The sequence below is a fragment of the Acomys russatus genome, chromosome 24 (assembly GCF_903995435.1).
Source record: "Acomys russatus chromosome 24, mAcoRus1.1, whole genome shotgun sequence".
Lineage (NCBI taxonomy): Eukaryota > Metazoa > Chordata > Mammalia > Rodentia > Muridae > Acomys > Acomys russatus.
The window spans coordinates 47,351,823-47,368,025 of record NC_067160.1 but is presented as its reverse complement, the minus strand read 5'-3'; the positions used below and the strand labels follow the sequence as shown (position 1 = coordinate 47,368,025).

At 48.1% G+C, this 16,203-nt stretch overlaps 1 protein-coding gene across 1 annotated transcript in view; it reads right to left on the bottom strand.

Moving 5' to 3' along the window:
- Ttll11 (tubulin tyrosine ligase like 11) overlaps window positions 1–16,203 on the bottom strand; it is a 227,423-nt gene that overhangs the window by 127,355 nt on the left and 83,865 nt on the right. Inside the window, exons 5-6 of the mRNA XM_051166567.1 lie at window positions 9,373–9,468; window positions 8,320–8,435 (exon numbers count right to left, since the gene is read on the bottom strand). Coding sequence (XP_051022524.1) covers window positions 8,320–8,435; window positions 9,373–9,468 — 212 coding nt within the window. The remainder of the gene's footprint in view (window positions 1–8,319; window positions 8,436–9,372; window positions 9,469–16,203) is intronic.

Below are 16,203 nucleotides of genomic sequence, written 5' to 3'. Positions count from 1 at the left end.
TCTGCAGCTGCAGGGGTGGGGTGGGGGGTGAGGGGGAGGAGTGCAGTGATGCTCTGCTCACAGGCAGCCCCGGCCCCGACTTGCAAGGTGGGGAGTGGAGCAGCTTGGGGCCAGATCCTGCTCAGATCCTGCCCTCTCCCACGCCCCGCACATTAGCCTCTGCCTTGAGAGTTGCTCAAAGTGAAGGGAGAAATGGAAACTGCCTGAAAAGAAGAGGAGGGAGAGCAGCTGGAGAGTATTGCCGACCATTTGGTGTGATAACCCAGGGCTCTGGGGATTACCGGAGCGGACTTTCATTCTCAACTTTCATTTCTTTTAATCTAGCAGATAATTAGAGAGAAATCAAATCCCTCCCCCCAGCCAAAGATTAACCTGTCACTGCTGTAGCTCTCTTCCTACTCACTGCACTACCTCTCCTCTCACACACACACACACACACACTCACACATACTCACACACACACACACTCACACACACACATACACACTCACACACACATTCACACACACACTCACACACACACACACTCACACACACATTCACACACACATTCACACACATGTATGCACACAAACACACACAACATCCTCTCTCTCTCTCTCTCTCTCTCTCTCTCTCTCTCTCTCTCTCTCTCACTATACATAATATTCCACCTATTTAAAACTATTCAGATAGGACATTTCCCATAGCAAGGTCTCTCCTAGGAATAGGCAACATTCTCCCTCCCCCCAAAGCAAGAACTTTTCATTGCTTTGCAGATTAAAAAAGAAAAAAAAAAAAAAGGGGAAAAAAAAAAAGCCAACTGAAAAACTCCCTTTTATGGATGAAGAAACACTGCAGAGTGGGGAGACAGAACCATTTATGGCTATAAATGGCAGCTCCAGGATTCACCCCTGAGGCATCTCATGTGGAACTCTTGTGCTTTCCCATGCTGCTCCCATCTGCTCCCAGAAACCGTGAGTGGCTCTCCAACCTCGGTGGCTCTCTTCCCTCGGATGACATGGTAATCACATGTATAAGGAGACAAAGCTCTGTCCAACCACTGATGGAAAACCTGTCTGCCAGGGATCTGACTTCACTCCACACGTCAGCCTGTACTTCATTCCTTCTGGATTGGGACATTATTGAAAACCAAGTGGCTTCCTGGTTGGCTGAGGTTCTTTCGCTCTCTGAATCACCTGCTCACTGCTTAGCCCACATCAATGGAGAGACAAGGCCCTGCTCTAGCCACAAGGAAGCAGGCAGCTCCTCACTTTGTTCACTGAGACGGGGCTTCTTTCCCAGAGGTCCCTCCTCCCAAACTCTGGGATGACAGGCGGTCTCTACCATACCCCTCCCCAGCCCACAGCTCCTAATTTAAAGAACACACCAAGGCTTTAGGGTCACCAGCACAGCGCATGAGGAAACTGCAAACCCATCTTCACTTGGAATGACTCCCGGGAAGGCTCATGCACAGGTCAGCACTGCCGAATAGCACTGCTGCGTATGTTCCCATCTTTACTCACATGGGGGGCAGGGCACCTGCATGGAGGAGAGACCCAGTTCCTGCCTGACATCTCTCTGAAATTACACTCTTCAGGAAGTGCTCTCTGCACATTAGCCTCAGAAGTGCCCCCCTGCTCGCCCCACCCCCCAGAAGACTGCACACACAAGAGGCTTTTCTGGTTACTTCTCACTGTTTCCACCTTTTCAGACAAAAACGACTCGGCGCGCTTCACACAGAGCAGTGCAATTACCATTAGCCACCTCCTGTCTGTTTTCCCATGGAAATGCATTCACGTGTATCTAGTTTACTGAAAACCCACCCCAAGCCCGAGACTTTGGAGGACCAGAGAGCCGCCGTAGCCGCAAACCACGATGCCCCCAACCTCTGGCAGGTTATGTGGAGCCTCCAAAGATAACAGCACACTTTGGCCTTAGATAATAAAAGTCTGGCCTTTTCTTCAGGAATGACACACATACACAAGGTCCTGTGTCACTTCTGGGTTCCCTCAAGACCCCGCACAGTCCACACTGAAACCAAGCTCTAGTCTCTTTGGTTTGCCGTTCCCAGGCTGCCCACCTCCGGTCTCTGGCTTTCCATTGGTGTTTTCTCCCACCTCCCTTCTCTCTCCAATCCACTTCAGGCACCTGTCTCTCCAGCCTACCTGAGCTCTCTCAGGGTTTCCTGCAGAGCCTCCTGCTGCTGCTTCCCCGCCATCCTTCCCCTTGTCAACCCCTACTCACCCTTTCCGCCTCAGCTGCAGTGCTACCTCTTCATCTCCTTTGAAAATTCTTCCTGCCAGGAAATGATCTCTCCAAACACTTTTCTCCCCTGATGGTTTGTCTTTGTAGTCACTGTACTTAGCCCCCTCCAAGCCCCCCCTAAAGATCTTTTCGTATGGGTCTGTCCTCTCCTTCCGGCCTGTGAGCTAATTTACTCCTGGAGTCCTCCTCTTGACACACAGTAAGTGCTCAGTAAACACTCAAGATAAAGGAATTTTTGGCCCAGACTTCTTTTATGCATATGGGACCTTCAGAGGGACTTGGGATCTGTGTGTGCTGGTCCCTGGGGTTCAGCATAAAGAATTTTTTTTTTGCCATCAGATGAACCTCAGGATTTAATTAAAGATCAGCTGTGTACACACAGATGGACCAGTCCCTAGGATAATGAGGTAATTCTTCTAGAAGAGTCTGTTGCCAGAAGCATGGTCACCATCCAGAAGGATGCTGCCCTTTTTAGGCTGGCTGGCTTAGTGTACATGGTTCTGGAAAGGTGGTTTAGCAGTTAAGAGCACTGGGGTTCAATTTCTAGCACCCGCATGTGGCTAGCAACCATTTCTAACTCCAGTTCCAGGGGGCTCTGACACCCTCGTCTGGCCTCCACAGGCATTGCATGCAGCCAAAACACCCATGTACATAAAATAAGAATAATAAGTCCTTTTAAAAATGAACACATCTTTCCTATTATCGAGGTGACTTCAGTGAGGCATAATTGCCAATGCCATTGGGAGGACTTTGAGTTCGTGAGCTTTCTGACTGAGTGCTTCCTCTATTCCAGCTCAGGACAAAGCCACACTCCTTGGTCACGCTCAGAGGCCCGGCTACGCAGTGGGTGCCTGGGAGGTCCCTCCTCGCTGTTCTCTCAGAATGCCTCACCTTTATCCTGGGTTCCTATAGCATCTACCTGTTTTGAGTTCCAGCTGTTGGTTCTAATGGCAAATGATCCCAGGGATATGCTTGTCAAGGTAAGAAGCGAAGCGTCACATGGGCTTCTCCGGTTGGCACCGAAGTGGCTCTGGCGGGTTCTCTTCATTCTTTACAGCAGACAGGGTTATTATGGTGGTAAGACGTAAGTAAAGTGGGAGCAGACTGTGAAAAGTTCCTACAGGAAAAGGGCCTTCTTGGCTTCCATAAGTCATGCCCCTAACAGCCATTGTTGAATCAGAGAGGCAAGCAGTCCATATGCCAGCAACTAGGAACCTGGGAGGCAGCTCAGTCTCTATAAAATCCCCTTGGATTCCTCCACACCTACCGCCCTGCCGTAGTTTATAAACTCGGGGGTCCCAAAGGCTTATAAGTCCCAAGAAGAGTCTCGTTACCAGAAAGATCGACATTCAGGAGGGAAGAGCAACCAGCAAAGCGGCCCTTCTGGGGTTAGGAGGACCTCCCCCAAAGTAGGCCCTCATCCGAGAGCAAGTGGGGGATACCATTCATTCATTCACATCTGATAGGTCTCTCAAGCCAAAGACGGGCTTCTGAAGTACCCTTTCTCACTGAAGTATCTCCAAGTGAGGAGACTGGTCACTTCTACTCTGCCACTCAGGAGCCTTGTGACTTGGCACAACTCGCGTATACTTTCTCCTGCTTGGTTTCTGGGCTGGGAGGGGTGCGCAGGGGGAGTCACAGATCTAGAATGACTTTATCCATCACTGAGATCTACCACCTCAGAAGCTTAGGGCTGGCTGTTACCATCGCCATCGTCTCAAAATGTAGCCACATTGACCCCTTGGTGACCCTGGGAACCAGCCCTTGTCAGTGCTGCCAGGCAAGGAAGCAGACTGGCTGAGCTCAGAGCATGGTGAGAGGTTAAGGACCTCACCCAGCTCTGGCTGAGGTCAAGGTCACTGCTGCCAGCTCAGTGTTCTTCAGACACAGATGAGGGGGAGACATGAACCAGGCAGAGTGGTGACCCCTGTGTCTCTACCAATAAAGTGAGGGGTCAGATTACACCAGAGTTCTAATGGCTTCTTGTGGCAGAAAAGAAAACTTTTCCTTGCAAGTGAAAACTAATGTAGAAGACTCGAATCAGAACTTAATCCTTGTAGCGCACACAGGTTGGAAAAAAAGATTTTGCCCAACACTCTATCAACTGAGAAACCAGTACTGAGCAGCAGTGTGTCTAATCTTTATAATAGAGCGTTCGCTGTAACGCTCAAATACCCGCTATAGCATGCTGAACCTCATGGACATTATGCAAATGAAAGAAGCCAATCACAAAAGACTGTGTATTGTGTAATTCTCTTTAAAAAGTTACCACGAACAGGAAATCCATGGCAGAGAGGTAGCTACCAACAGCGGCACACCGGCGGCGGCGGAGGTGGCAGTGGTGGTGGTGAGGTCTGCAGATGCAAGGAGTGCTTACAGGAATAGGTTTCTCATGGAGTGACAAACATCTTTGGAGCTGGAAGGACTCATGTCCCTACAACAGTAGAGATGCACCAAATGTCGCTAAATTGGGCACTTTTGTGGGGAGGGGTGCCAGGGGCCAAATCTAAGGCCTTCCACATGCTAGGCAGCTCTCTAACAGCCACCAGTAGCCCTCTCCAGCGTCAGCGGGAGTGCATGGTGATCTCATTACCTCAGATTTATGATACGCAAGCATTAGAGAGAGTCTGTCACCAACAGCCTGGTGGCCCTCACCTGGGACTCCAGACCCAGGAAGCCCAGCCAAAAGAACTGATTGCAAGTTCCAGGCTAGCATGGACCACACAGGGAGGCTGCCTCAAAAACCAATACCAAACCAAATAAACAAACAAACAAAAAAATGCCTGCTATGTTGTTTCACTGGAATGTAGTTATCATTGTTTTATTTACATGTCATTATCTATTATGTAGAAAAGGCTCCTGGAGGCTTAAGGCAGCTATGCAACTCGCGAAAGCATTTGCTAGTAGCTTATCACAGAGTAAAGACTTGAATGCTGTCTCTTAGCCTCAAAAGAAAGCACTTTTGGGGCTGGAGAGATGGCTCAGAGGTTAAGAGTACTGTCTGCCCTTCCAAAGGACCTGGGTTCAATTCCCAGCACCCACATGGCAGCTCACAACTGTCTGTAATTCCAGTTCCAATGAGTCTGACACCAATGCACATAAAATAAAACTAAATAAATTATTAAAAAAGAAAAAAAATAAGAAAGCACTTTAGTTTTTTGAGATGGCATCTCATTCTGTATTTCAGGCCTGGCCGGGGCTTCACTGGATAGTGCAGGTTTTCCTTGAGTTTATGGCAAACCCCGTGAGCCTCCGAGTGCTGGGATTGCAGGCATAAACCACTGTGCCCAGCAAAGGAAGTGCTGCTATATTCGGAAGGTGGTCAGTGGGGCCAGGCTCCTCTGCCCACAGACCACCTGTGAACTGCTCTTGACCTCACTGAGGAAGGTCCCAGGGGTTGTACGGAGGTGCAGGGTGCACGGGCCCATGTCGTCACCTTTCTAATGGTTCTTTTGCACCTTTCCAGGGAAGTCGTGGGGCTGAGGATCTTGGGACATCTGCTTCTTAAGACTGAGTGAGGCAAGTGAAACCCTGCCCCAGCTGTCTTGATGAGAAACATCCCAGTGGGAAATGACAATGACCAGGCCATGGAGCTGGCCATGGAGACACACACTACAGTCCCTCTGCCTTTAGGGAGACAGAGACACAAGGATGAGTCCAGGGCCTACCTAGGCTTCATAGTGAGACCCAACTCAAACAGCAGCAAAAATAACTGGAAAACTCTGCTTCTACAGGCAAATTCCGGCCTGGAATTCTACTGTGACGTCACTCAATACAGTTGGAATGGTGTGGCCCACAGATTTTGGCCCCACAGCCTGCACATTTTCTATGCCCCCCCGCCATCCTGTGCTTTGCCAAGGGATCTTGAGAAGTAGGAACTGAGAATAATTTCAGCCTCAGATCTGGTAAAGTTACCACAATCATAATTGCTTATATATTTGTGCACTTTGCAGACTGCAATGCGGTCTTATGGATGACCAACCATTGCTGGCTAAAAATAAAAGTGAAATTAAGGGGGGAAAAAAATCAGCAAATGGCATTTAGCTATTTACACACCTCTTTATGCTACAGGTAAGAAAGGGGGAGGTGAGAGGGTTTCTAGCTTAGCAGGGAAGCCGGAGTCCTGAAATTCTGTCCCTGGGTATCGATACAAACGTCAATGCTTTTTAAATTAAAAATGAGATGCTGCTGCTTATGACTTGATAAGTTATAAAATGCCTCTTTCATCCTTCCCAATCAATGGTCCTGGGCTCCACTGCAATTACATTTCAGATCTTCAGCGTTTATGGATTGTATAGGTAACGTGAAACAAGGGACAGGAAAATAAATGAGAGCTCTGTCTGTACTGTTTTATTGTGAAGGGCGGAACCTCTGGTTCTCTGTGTTTGGTAGCAGAGGTTAAAGGATGCCCAGGCCTCCGTCGGCTTACTAAACAAACCGGCCTGATGTATAACTTCTGAGCTCAGAGGAGACAGGTCTCCTTCAGGGGGGCATGGCCAGAGAAGAGCCCTCGACAAGGCCATCTAATCCCAAGTGGTCAGCCCTAAACACACGCACACAACAGCAGCACTAGTAGACTTGGTAGATTATATCTGTAATTATTGAAGAGGAGGCCATGAATACTGAGGTGGGGCAATAGGACAGGCTTACGAGGAATGTGAGAGGCTGTGTGAGAAATGGAAAGGATGTAAATACAGGACTCGTGCAGGAAATTTTCAAAAGAAAAACATTTAAGCTTTAGAAGTATGCTCAGGTCACACAACGGATCTTGAACTTCTTGTTCCCAGGGAAGTCGGAATACCAATGTGTCAAGGGCATCCTAAAATAACCTGCACCCCCCTGCTCCAGAAAGCCACCTTCTCCTGCCTGCACAGAGCACAAAGTCTCCTGGGGTCTCATCTTGGTTGCTGGGATCAATAACCATTACGGAATAGATTTTGAAGGAGTGTGCTTTACTGCAATTAATCTAACTGAACTGCAACTCCAACCAGTGTTTTTTTCTGAGGGGTAAGTAGTGACAGTAGCTGCATGTGTTTAGCTGGTGGCTATACCGTTTGCCCACTGCTGGGCCTGAAAACACTCAGAGGATTTGGTGGCCCAGGGACATCATCTCTGAAGAGGAGTCTGTGGAGTACACTCCGGCAGAATTAGCGACACAAACCATAGAAGTGAATGTTCGTGGGACCATGAGATGGCCAATCTTTGAGGCTAACTAACATTTCCTGTAAGGCGTGCTTGCTCAAGCACGGCTGCCAAGATGCAGCACCCTAGGGAACCTACAGATGTCTGTGGACAAACCTTCAAGCCAAAGTCATGGAGATCGGCATTGCTGAGGGTGGAGCCCCTGGTGCTGGCCTTTTCGAAAGCTGCTCTGGAAGGTTCTCGTGCGCAATCAAGGGCGAGAAGCACTGTTGGGGGTGGTTCATAGCTGGGCTTGAGCCCCACTGTTGAGGAATCTCAGCGGAGGGACCTAACAAAGGCCGCTGGCTGGGAGAGTCAGCATTCCTCCTTGCCTTGAGCCATGGCAGCAAGTGCCAAAGTCTCTGGGAGCTCTTGGGTCAATCTGACGAGTCGTGGGTATGAGGCGAACTGCTTCAAGTGCCAGCTTTCAGGTTTCTGGCCAAACCCAGGCATGACAATAATCAGTCAACAAACACTTTGTAGGAACCCAACATGTATGTGTGTGGCAGAGGGGCAAATGGGACAAACTAGCCAAGTGCAGATTCGGTCACTGGAAAAGTGGGTACCCCAGATTTGGATGGCCGTGGGAAATGCATCATTGACTCCCAGTGTCACATAACTCCTGCCCCTGATCAATACAATTGCGTGTCGAGTGGTTGGCTGGCTGAGTGCAGAGCTGGGAATTGGATTTAGGGCCTCACGCGTGCGAGCACATGCTCTACCCTGAGCTGTATTCCCAACCACTCCTGGTTTTGAGTTGCTGGTTGCATGAGATTGTCTATGAAACAGTGATCTATTCATTTAGATGTCAAGAACTTACTTCACCTGCTTGGGACAGAGAGCAGAGAAATCAAAGAGGCAGCAGAAGCAAGCAGCACAATAAAGACTTACTGAGTCTCCTTTTTCTTCTTCAGCGGGTCCATTAGGCGCAGCGTGTCTCTGATCACGGCCACCTTCACCTCTTCATCCACCAGGCTGGGGATATTTTCAAACACCCCTGGAGAGAGCTTGGAAGGTAAGGATTCTGAGTTAGAGCCGAACTGTGACCCAATTCTGATGCTTATGCCTAGGTGCGGCCAACTGGCTCAAATGGCTGTGCAGTTGTACATTTGGGCTACACAAATCCAGAGAATTCTTAAACCTTCCTTTCATAGTAGAATGCAATTACCTTCTATAAAATCTACAAAATGCACAAAGAGACACAATAGCACTGTGGTTTCCTTGCTATTGTTATGATTTTATTTTGTTAGCCCAGGCTGGCCGCCAACTTGATTATGTAGCTGAGGGTGGCCTTGAACTTGTGATTCTGCCTTCCCTCCTGTCTAGACTCCTGGGATGACAGGTGTGCATTACATGCCTGGTCTTAGCACTGTGCTTCTTAGATTATCAAATTTATACATGCTCACTTTGTAAGAGTTGGGAATACGAAGAGGGCTGAAGAAAACTAAAAGAATCCAGATAATCCCCCCAAAACCCAGTAGCAATTTCAAGGGTATTTCTTCTAGTTCCTTAAATGTGTTTGGGGGGGGGGTGGTGGTGGTGGCAAACACTGTTAAATGTACTATGTTTATCTTAGTGGCTTGATCACGTCAACATGGCTAACTCATAGTCACAGAATTTCAATTAGTTCATCTCCTGAGGCTAACTAATTAGTTCATGCCAAAACTGATGGAAAGACTCTGCTGCTTCTAAGTTTCCCACCTTAAAAATGAGGAGAATGGTATGCTGGGAAATTACCATGGGTCAGAAGGTCTTATATTAATAGACTCTGCTTGGAGCTCGACAGAACTAAAATTATTTGACTTGAACGGAACTTTGCTGTGAAATTTCGAGGATGGCAAGTCTTGGGCAGCCAAGGGGACGTCACCTCGCACGGGGGGGGGGGGGGAGGGAGGGGTCCGTGCTCTGCAGCAGCATGGTCCAGGAGGAGCTACAACCACTTACTTCGTACTCGTGTTCGATTCTCATGCTGGGGTTTGCATTTACTTCAAGCAGCATTGGCTTCAGGTTTTTCATCAGAAGAATGTCAAAGCCTAGAATCTGGGCAGAACAAACATAATTCAGAATTATTCCCTCTGGCCACAATTTCTTCTCAGGAATTGAGTACAGTATTAGGGCCATTAAGGGGAAAATAAATTCAAACTCAGTCTCCAACCTTGGCCTTGACCCTGATCTCTGTCCTCCACAGCCCTTGCTCCTCGGAGTGTACTTGTCGGGCCAAATGGATAGCAGAATTTTTTTTTATGGAAACCTTTGTAATGGGATGCATTCCCACAGTGCATCACAGTACTCTCTGTGTCATCCCAAGTGCCATAAAACAATGACCTCTTTCCTCTTTAACAGGCTTTTTATTATGTTAGGGATTACTAGCAGTCCATCAATTTCTCTCTTGGCCTTTTGTTCCACTCTCCTCTGTTAAGTTACTTTTTGGCTACATCTCTAGAAACCTGAGGCCACCTTTCTTAACCTGGAGTGTGTGTGAGTGTCTTGTAAGATTTCAAAGCAGCTCATTCTCCAGGCTACATCATCTGAGTCAGTCACTCAGAGACTGTGGCAGCCGCCCTCCCCTCAGTGAGGCAGATATAACCTCTTGGGGTGTGTGTGAGAGAGAGAGAGATGGGGGGTGGGGGGAGGAGGTGGAGGAGGACGGAGAGAACAGGGAGAGGTTTATTATGGAAAATATGACATAGGTGGGTACCAACCAAATTTTTGTAGAAGAGATTTCTCCACTCCCTTTGCAGCTCCTAGGACCCCCTACAGCTGTGCATGCTACACACACACACACACACACACACACACACACACACACACACACAGCATCAGTAACTCTCTAACACACGAGTGATTTGTAATCTCATTAGATCCTATGAAGACACTCTTAGAAGGAAGCAGAATTTGAGCCCCAGAAAGGACTGTGGGCTTCCTCAGTACTGACTGCCTAGTGAGTGAGCCTGTTGGCTTTCACACTGAAACTGGTGAGTATAAGATATGTGTCTGTGTCTCTTTGCTCAAAAAGCATTAAGTTTCCTGACGGTGACAGCAGAGCATACAGCCAGGCTGGAAAGCCACCCCGAGCATGGGACCCTGTGTAGCGACTCCACAGAGCACCACCAGAGGCCAGGGTGGTACCCAAGCCTCACTCCAGCACCAGCTGTGCTTGAAATCAGCCCTGACCGGGCCGGGGTGCAGTTCAGCCATCAGCCACCTAGCCTCTGAATTCCTTGCAAGTCTTCCCATGAGGCCAAGGGCCATGTGCATCTTGTGCTCACAGGCCTTTGCCTGGATAACTATAGACCCCTGAGATCCCTCCTAATGAGGTTGGGACTCGAACTACATGAACCTCAGATCAGGGATGGGGGGGTCCCTCGTCTCAAGAGGTAGTAACATCAGAAAACTTTTGACAAAACGGGCACAGCCTCAGAGTCTCAAAAAAATAATGCAAAGGGTAAGAGGACAAAAGAGGAAAAAGGCATGGTGGCTACTTCTTCGTCTATGGGCTCCACAGGGAGAGACGAGGGGAGCCATTTGCTCATCCATATAGAATATGCATTAGTTAAATGACAATTATCAAACTGTAGCTTCATCTATATTAATGAAATCAAAGTCTGGATGGCCATTTTTGGGAACGATTCAAGATGAACTTATGTCTCAGTGATGGGGCAATCAGGATGAGGAGCGGGGGGGAAAAATCACCCTTGTACTATTTTTCTTCCCATGGTCATGAAAAGGAAGGCATGGGAATCAGTAAGAAGCTGCCGCATGTATTACGGATCTGCTTAATAATAAATAGCAAGTGGATGTGACTGATGAGGCCTTTAAGAGCCTGGTCACATCATCCGTGTAACCTGGGCCCCGGCCTGAGGCACGTGCTGCAGACGAGGCTGAGGACACCCTTACTTGTCTGCCTCGGCTTTCTGCTCTATGGACTTCCCACTTTTCCAAAGCTGGGCGACTCTCTTCTGTTCCAGGCCCAGGGGATTGGCAAATGGGAAGGGACACTGAGAACTGGAGCAGGGGACAGTGAAACCTCTCCCGATAAGTTGGTTGGCACCCAGCAGTGCCAGCGCTTCAAGGACCTGAACGTGGGCACAGGGTGGTGAGGGTACTGAGTGTTACACGGGCTGCTGTAGAGTAAGAAAGCCCTGGGCTCCCGTCTCAGCTCAGTTGCCCTCAGTAGCTCGTTAGCAGGCTTCTCTGAGCCCGCTACCTCACTGGAAGATGAGCATTAACAGAGAAGCCCTGCAGCATCACCAATAACGCCTCTGAAAGGCAGCACCTAGCATGTGCTCGCCGTATAGAAGGTGATCTATGCGAGCTCGCTTTCCAGTCTCCAGCGACGCCATCCACAAAAAAAGGCACGGGTGTGCTGTGGAGCCACAGGAGCCACTTATACGACAGAAGGCAAGCCTCTCGGTGGCTCTAGGCCCCACTGTCTTTATCTATAAAACGGGAATAAGGAATTTCATTCATTCATTGGTACGATATTTACTCAATTCTTTGTATAACCACGCACTATCAAGCAGGGCACACAGTGAAATACAGTCTGCAAAGTACTTGTCACACTGTGTGTTTCACGAAGGCCAAGCAATATTATATACATTTTATTTATTTGTTTGTTTGTTTATTTATTTTTGTAACTTTAAGGACATCTGAATTCTTTTCCTCTCAACAAGCTTGATGATGAAATACCCAGTTACCAATGAATCTCAGAGTCACAGGACCGGAAAGAACTTGGGGTTGGATCTTGCCATTTAAAACCTGGGAATGTCTGAACTGGCAAAAAGCAAACCAAAGCAAAGCAAAGCAAACCAAACCAAAACACTGTCTGGATTTTTCTTGGTCCACAACTTCTCAAGATGGTATACTTTTGGAAGGAGAAAGACAGGCAGTGGATCAACTTTGGCCTATTTTTAATATGTCATACTTCCAGGAAGAGACATTTATGTGTGCTTTTTTTTTTTTTTTTAAATCACTTATCTCACCTAGTCCCTCCTTTTAGGGGACCCTCAGAAACTGCAGCTCGGAAAGGAGAGGACCTCTCCCTAGGCCTCCCACACAGTTGTGGCACAAAAAGGGTTGTCGGATGGAGAGGTAGCTTTTCAGTCATGTGATTGTGTCTTATGGAGCCGTACAACAACTACGTAGCTAGTGCCTCCCACCTGCAGCATGTCCTGGGATTTAAAACATCTGCGCTTCACTGCTGACCGCTAGAAGCTTCAAACTGAGACACAGAGGGGCCTGAGCAACTGACTGTAGACTCACACAAAGACTTCCAGCAACTTCCCAGAGTGTTCTCTTCCGAGGGACCTACATGACCAGCTGAGTCAAGTATTCTCAACCAGGAGACCCAGGACTCCTCAGATTCTACATATAACTACCCGTAGTCCCTTGTCTCAGGCGTCGCAGTGAGTCCCATGACCCAGTGTTCAGGAATTTTGTGCAACCCTACCCACCTCTACCCACTTGAGTGTAAGCTACATTTAGTGCCTGTTTCAGACAGGAAGGGGCAGGAACGGTGGCACGTCATTTCCAACATTAAATTAGAAAAGGAGGGTCTGAGGCGCTGCGGGAGCCACAGGTTACCACGCAGACATGGCCAAGTCCAGGAACCACACCACACACAAGCAGTCCCACAAAATGGCACAGAAACGGCATTAAGAAACCCCGGTCACAAAGATATGAATCTCTTAAGGGGGTTGGCCCCAAGTTCCTGAGGAACGTGCACTTTGCCAAGAAGCACAAGAAAGGCCTGAAGGGCCAGGTGTGGTGGCACACGCCTTTAATCCCGGCACTCTGGAGGCAGAGGCAGGCCGATAGCCATGAGTTCGAGGCCAGCTTGGTCTACAAAGTGAGTGTAGGACAACCAGGGCTACACAGAGAAACCCTGTCTCGAAAAATGAAAAAAGAAAAAAAAAAAAAAAAAAAAAAAAAAAAAAAAAGAAAAGATGCCTGAAGATGCAGGCAAACAATGCAAAGGCAATGAGTGCCATGCAGAGGCCATTTAAGGCCCCTGTGAAGCCTAAGGCCATTAAGCCCAGGATGCCAAAGGGCCCCAGCCGCAAACTCAGATGGCTTGCTTTCATTGCTCATCCCAAGCTTGGGAAGAGGATTCAAAACTACATGGCCAAGGGTTGTAGCCTCTGCCAACCAAAGCCCAAGGTTCAGACCAAGGCAGAGGCCACAGCTCCAGCTAAGGCCCAGGCTGCAGCCCCAGCTCAGGCTCCCAAAGGTGCCCAGGGCCCTGTAAAGGCCCCTAGAAAAGGCTTCTGACTATGTGAAGACAGATGGACTGGTGTGACACACCCACCTACATACTATTTACAGGTGACCAGTGTCCTATGCTGGTTTTTACAAATAAACCTGAGGCAAGATCTGTTAAAAAAGAAAAGAAAAGAAACAAAAGGACAGTGACTTCTGCCTTGGGGTGCTCTCTCCCACTCTGAAAGAAGCCACCAGGGATGTGAGAGAGAAGGCTACAGTGACCTGATTTACCCAACCGCCTGCCACTGAAGCCTGAAACCTGTTGCCACTATGGAGGAGGACCTTCCTCAGGGAGGCCCTGAGAGGACTGAAGCCCTGGGCAGCTTGTAAGGGACTTTATGCTAAAGACACATCAGTTACTCCCAGATTCATTTTTTTTTTTCTTTTGAGACAAGGTCTCACAATGTAACTCTGACTGACCTAGAACTCGCTATGTAGACGAGACTAGTCTCTAACTCACAGAGAGCCACCTGTCTCGGCCTCCTGAAATGTTAGAATTATATCCCTAGATTTTTAAAGGTTTGTCATGTTGGGGTTTTTAGATCTGTTTATTTTATTATTCTCTGTGCATGAGTATGTGGGTATGTACTTGAGTAAGTGTGCTTACTTGTATGTGTGTGCACCGTGTGTCTGGTGCCTGCTGAGGTAACAGAGAGCTGTGAGGCACCATGCAGGTGGTAGGAATCAAACCAAGTCCTCCGCAAGAGAACAAATGTTCTTAAATGCTGAGCCAGCTCTCCAGCCCCCCCACCCTTAGATTCTAGATCACCAGGACCAGTGAGACAACGGGCGATTGTTGTTTTGAGCCACTAGTTTGTCCCACGGCAATAGATAAGGAACAGCATCCCTTTCCTCTAACATCTGCTTTGCTTCCTGTATCCCTTATCCAACCCATCAGTCAGTCTCCCTCCACCCTTCGCTTGGTCACCAGCTCCTGGAAACGCTTTCCAGGTCTGGCCCAGTCTCACTGCTGGGACCTCACCTCAGCTCTCACCTTTCCCTGCCTTTAAATCATCTGGCATGTGACAGCAGGGTAACTTCTAGAATGCAAATAGAACACTAACATTCCCCTGCCTCATCTCTGCCTATTGAGGTTCAAGTCCTATGGCCGTCCCTCAGCTTCCAGAGTTGTCTGGAACCTGTCTCACACTACTCCTCCCTCACTACTGCTCACTGTGGGTTCTAATTACACAGCTCACGTTTGCTTGCTGTGTCTCCCCCACCCCTACTCTTCCCTTTCTGGATGACACTATTTCTTTGTCACTAGGAACAAAGCAACTGAAAATAACGCATCTGCTATCTCCAGGGCTCACCATATTAGAGGAGGGTGGGCCATGGGCAAGGAAAGAACACAAACCGTGGCACAGGGGTCGGAGGGGCCTGGTAGGCCAGAGAAGGTCCTTCTAAGGAGGGATCCCTGGTCAGCCTCTGTCTTTGGACTCACACCCCCACTCACTGGGGTGTGAATGCCCCTCTTCCTCTCAGTGGAATGTCTTTTCTCTATGGCTGTCTTATCATGACTGGCTATTCTCAATTTGATTGTAAGTCTTAGGGTGGTGTGTGTGTGTGTGAGAGAGAGAGAGAGACAGAGACAGAGAGACAGAGACAGAGAGACAGAGACAGAGACAGAGACAGACAGAGACAGACAGACAGACAGACAGACAGAGAATGATGATGGTGGTGGTGGTGGTGGTGATGTCTTGCCCTGTTGAGAGTTTTTTGTTTGCTTGTTTTTTGTCTTTTGTTTTATTTGGGGTTCTTGGATTGTGAGCTTTTGTTAGGATTAACCAAATTTGGAATGTTTCAGCTACCAGCTCTTTAAATGTGTGTTTCTCTTTTGTCCTGGGACCACAGCTGAACATATAGTAGCCTCCCTGGTGTGGTCCACACTTTCCCCTGCTCCTGTTCCTCTCTGTTTAATTCTGCACAGTTTCGCTGGTGTCTTCAAGTTCACTGTTTGTTTGATGTTAATCCCAGTGAGTGAAAATTCCTCATCATTAATAAGGTTTTATTTTGTTTTCTCGCTGCTTCTTCATTTATTTTTAAGTTAGGGTTTCACTATGTAGTCTAGGTTGGCCTCCATCCTCCTGCCTCAGCCTCCCTGGTGCTGAGGTTACAGATGTGGACCACCATGCTTGGCTTGGGTTTTAGTCACTTTAGAAGTTTCATTTGCTCTTTTTAAGGACTTCTAGCTCTCTCTTCATTAAGGTAACATTTTCCTTAAATTTTGTGCATCATTATAATTATTTTGTTTTTCATTTTCTGCTAGTTCCATCATCATTAAGACTTTGAATTAAGCTGGGCGTGGTGGTGCACACCTTTAATCCCAGCACTTGGGAGGCAGAGGCAGGTGGATCGCTGTGAGTTCAAGGCCAGCCTGGTCTACGATGTGAGTCCCGGACAATCAAGGCTACACAGAGAAACCCTGTCTCAAAAAAGCAAAAAAAAAAAAAAAAAAAAAAAGACTGAGTTAATGAATGCCTGTCCCCACTTTCCTTCCCGTGTGCACTGTTT